This window comes from Austrofundulus limnaeus, unplaced genomic scaffold (assembly GCF_001266775.1).
Source record: "Austrofundulus limnaeus strain Quisiro unplaced genomic scaffold, Austrofundulus_limnaeus-1.0 Scaffold186, whole genome shotgun sequence".
Taxonomy (NCBI): Eukaryota; Metazoa; Chordata; class Actinopteri; order Cyprinodontiformes; family Rivulidae; genus Austrofundulus; species Austrofundulus limnaeus.
Window position 1 is genome coordinate 466,085 of NW_013952588.1, and position 3,058 is coordinate 469,142.

Here is a 3,058-nt window from a genome sequence, read left to right on the forward strand (position 1 = left end):
GTTCATAAAAACAACAAAAAACCCATTAAAAACAACGGAAATGAATGAATAAAAAGGGTGTAGAAAGAAGAAAATAAATCATGTATCTGTCCCTTCATTTTTTTTAATGAGCTTGAGGAAACTGAGACCACCTGTAGCCAAACCGTCCACATCAGACTCCTCCCAACTTTCTGACCCTGCTGTGTATCGCTCTGCCTCTGGCTCCGCCCCCCTCTGACCCCGCCCCTCTCTCTAACGAGCTCTCGTCTCTTCGCAGCCATTCAAGGCTTCAACCCGCAGCACAAGATCCAGAGCTTCGAGGAGGCCCGAGGCCTGGACCTGATCAACGAGAGGATGCCCCCGCGTCGCGACAGCAAGCAGTACGAGGCGCCCCCCTCCGTCAACAACCTGCCGGCCAGCACCGGACCCCCGGACAACAACGGCACCAACGCTCAGGCCTAGTTCCTCCCCCCTCTACCACCCCCCCCCTTCTTTTGCCTTTCCTCCTCCTCTTCTCCTCCTCCTCCTCCTCTCCCGCTTCCTTTCCTTCACCTCCGTCCTCTGGAGGACGAGGCCGTTCAGTCCGAACGCTTATTTATTTCATCATCGAGTAAATATCCGAGTTTCAGACTGAACAGAGAGAATCTGAACGTGAGCAGAACTCCAGGCTGCTGGTGCTCCCTCCACACCTGTGTGCCAGCTTTCTGTCCGCTTCTTTTTCTGTTCACATTTGGGGAGGAAGTGATGCTCGTTCATTTGCTGTTTTTGTGCCCACAAACACACACATGCTCTTACGCACACACACACACACACACACACACACACACACACACACACACACTCTTACTCTCATCCTTTTCTTATGCCAATGATAGTGTGACTGAGCTCTATGGAGCAAGTATTGACATGTATACTATATATGTATATTTTAACTGTTCCCTCTTCAAAGTGATGTTTGTTTCTTTTTCTTTTTTTTTTCCTTTTTTACAACACATAGTCTATCAATAGCTTGGTGGGGGGAGGGGGCGCTAAGCAGACGCGTTTAAAGGTTATTCCGTATCAATAAGACTCAGAAACCAAAATATAAAGAACCACTTCCTGGTTTGTTGAGTTCAAAGCAACAAGTTTTTCTTTCTTTCTTTTTTTTTTTTTTTTCTTTTCCGCCCAGGAAAAATCCCCAGGATGTTTGTTTGACGGCTACGAAAAAGATTTAATGATGACAGAAATGTAAAATTTAAAAAAGCCGAAGGAAGTTTTAAAGAAACGAGTCTCCAGGTTTGGATTCAGAAATTCTCCCTCCCGACTCTTCAGCTTTTATTTGACCGTCTGGTCTGATCGTTGGTTCAGGTCTTCCATCAGCCGAAACAGAAATCCTGCAACAAGTCTGATCTGTGAGCGCTCTTTAATTCAAACAATAAATATGACCTCTTTTTTTTTATAGAAACTGGGTGTGTTTGGGATCTGATGGCAGTTCTTTGGTCCATATTTTACACTGCTGACAAATTTAACAAAATAATATTCCCTGTTGAATTCTCTGAACATCAGAATATTAAACGAATATGTCCAACAATCTAGATGAAAATGAGTTTGAACAATTATTGTAAAAGTTTGAATTTGAACCATAAAGACATAACTTTAAAAAGACAAAGACATTGAGAATATTTTAATTTAATAAAATGTAATTTAGTGATGTCTTTGAAAAATCTCATTAGTTTCATTTTTATATATTTAAAACTTAAAAAAACTACAAAGTATTTGTTTGAAAACTTTGAGACAATGAATAAAGAAAATGAAAATAAAACATCTGAGAATGTTGAAAATAATGGACAGGGTAGATTTTTATTTTTTTATTTAATGTGCATTAAAAAAATAAAGTCCAGTCTAAATTGTCACTCTTAAACTATTCAAACCAATAGTCTTTAACGATAATAATAAAAAAGGTAATTTAAACAAATATTAAATACCCAGATATTATAATTACTGGGATGAAATGTGCCTAAACAAATTAGAAAAACCTTAGAAAGCTGAAAAAAGAAATAAAAATTGTAATAATATACTGTAGCTCCATAATGTTTCAGGATTAAAATCGGTAAAAGGTTCAAAGCAGCGAATCAGATCTGTTGATTCTGTTAAAACACCAAGAAATAAACGTTTTGATAAAGTGGAATAATCCTTTAAATGATAAACAGTAAATAACCATATAAAGCGGGGGCGGGGTTAGGGTGGGGTTTATTCCTGGGTCTTGGATGTGTTTCTTGTGGGAAGGGGACTCAGGTGGGTTCGTTCTGATCATGTGATGCTTTACTTCGTAGGTGGAGGGCAGATTTCAGGCCTGGTCTCTCAGAACATATCTCACAGAATGTACAGAAAGCGTTTGGTTTTCTTTACAGATAAGTTTTTTTTTGTTATGTTTTTGTTTTTCTCTCTCAACTTCATCAACTGTGAGGCCTCTCATTTCTGTAGACGTTTCACTCCATTCGAATAAAAAACGTAAATAAAAACTAAGAGGAATGAAAAAAAAAAAGGAAAACTGCAGCTGGTGTCAGTCTGTGTGATTCGTGCTCTCAGCCCTCAAGGACGACGAGCTGCCGCCTGGCAGAGGCGTGCGTGGGAGCTGCTGCTACCTGGAGACCCCCGGGTCTCTTAGCAACAGGGACCCTCCACACCGCAGCTCTGCGGCTCAGTCCTGATGAAGAGCGGCGAGGCTGAAGGTCACCATGATGAAAACTCTTGGCAGCAGCAGACATCAGCTGTTTGGATGAAGCTTATGAGACGAGGTGTAAAAAGTTTTTCTCCCACATGTTTGCCAGGTGCTTTGTGTCCCCGTGTCCAGTGGGGAGGTCAGACAGGATGAAAGACTTCTTACAGGGATGTAGAGGAAGAGGAGCTGCAAGGCGGATCAAAATGGAGTAAAGGATGATGGAAACGTGAAAGCAAAGAGGCGGCTAACAAAGAAAAGTTATGTATAAATCTCGCATGTACAGCGGGTAAAATAATTATTGAACACGTCACCATTTTTCTCAGTAAATATATTACTAGAGGTGCTAATGACATGAAATTTTCACCAGATGTCGGTAAC

At 40.9% G+C, this 3,058-nt stretch overlaps 1 protein-coding gene across 3 annotated transcripts in view; it reads left to right on the forward strand.

Annotated features, from left to right (window-relative positions):
• Positions 1-2,514, forward strand: part of ppp3ccb (protein phosphatase 3, catalytic subunit, gamma isozyme, b) — a 67,898-nt gene extending 65,384 nt beyond the window's left edge. For 2 of the 3 annotated variants that reach the window (XM_014018211.1, XM_014018209.1), the window contains one exon: positions 257-2,514. In XM_014018211.1, the coding sequence (XP_013873665.1) occupies positions 257-441 (185 nt within the window). In that variant the 3' untranslated portion in view covers positions 442-2,514. The remainder of the gene's footprint in view (positions 1-256) is intronic. The other variant, XM_014018210.1, reaches the window with a different exon arrangement.
• The last annotated feature ends 544 nt before the right edge of the window (positions 2,515-3,058 follow it).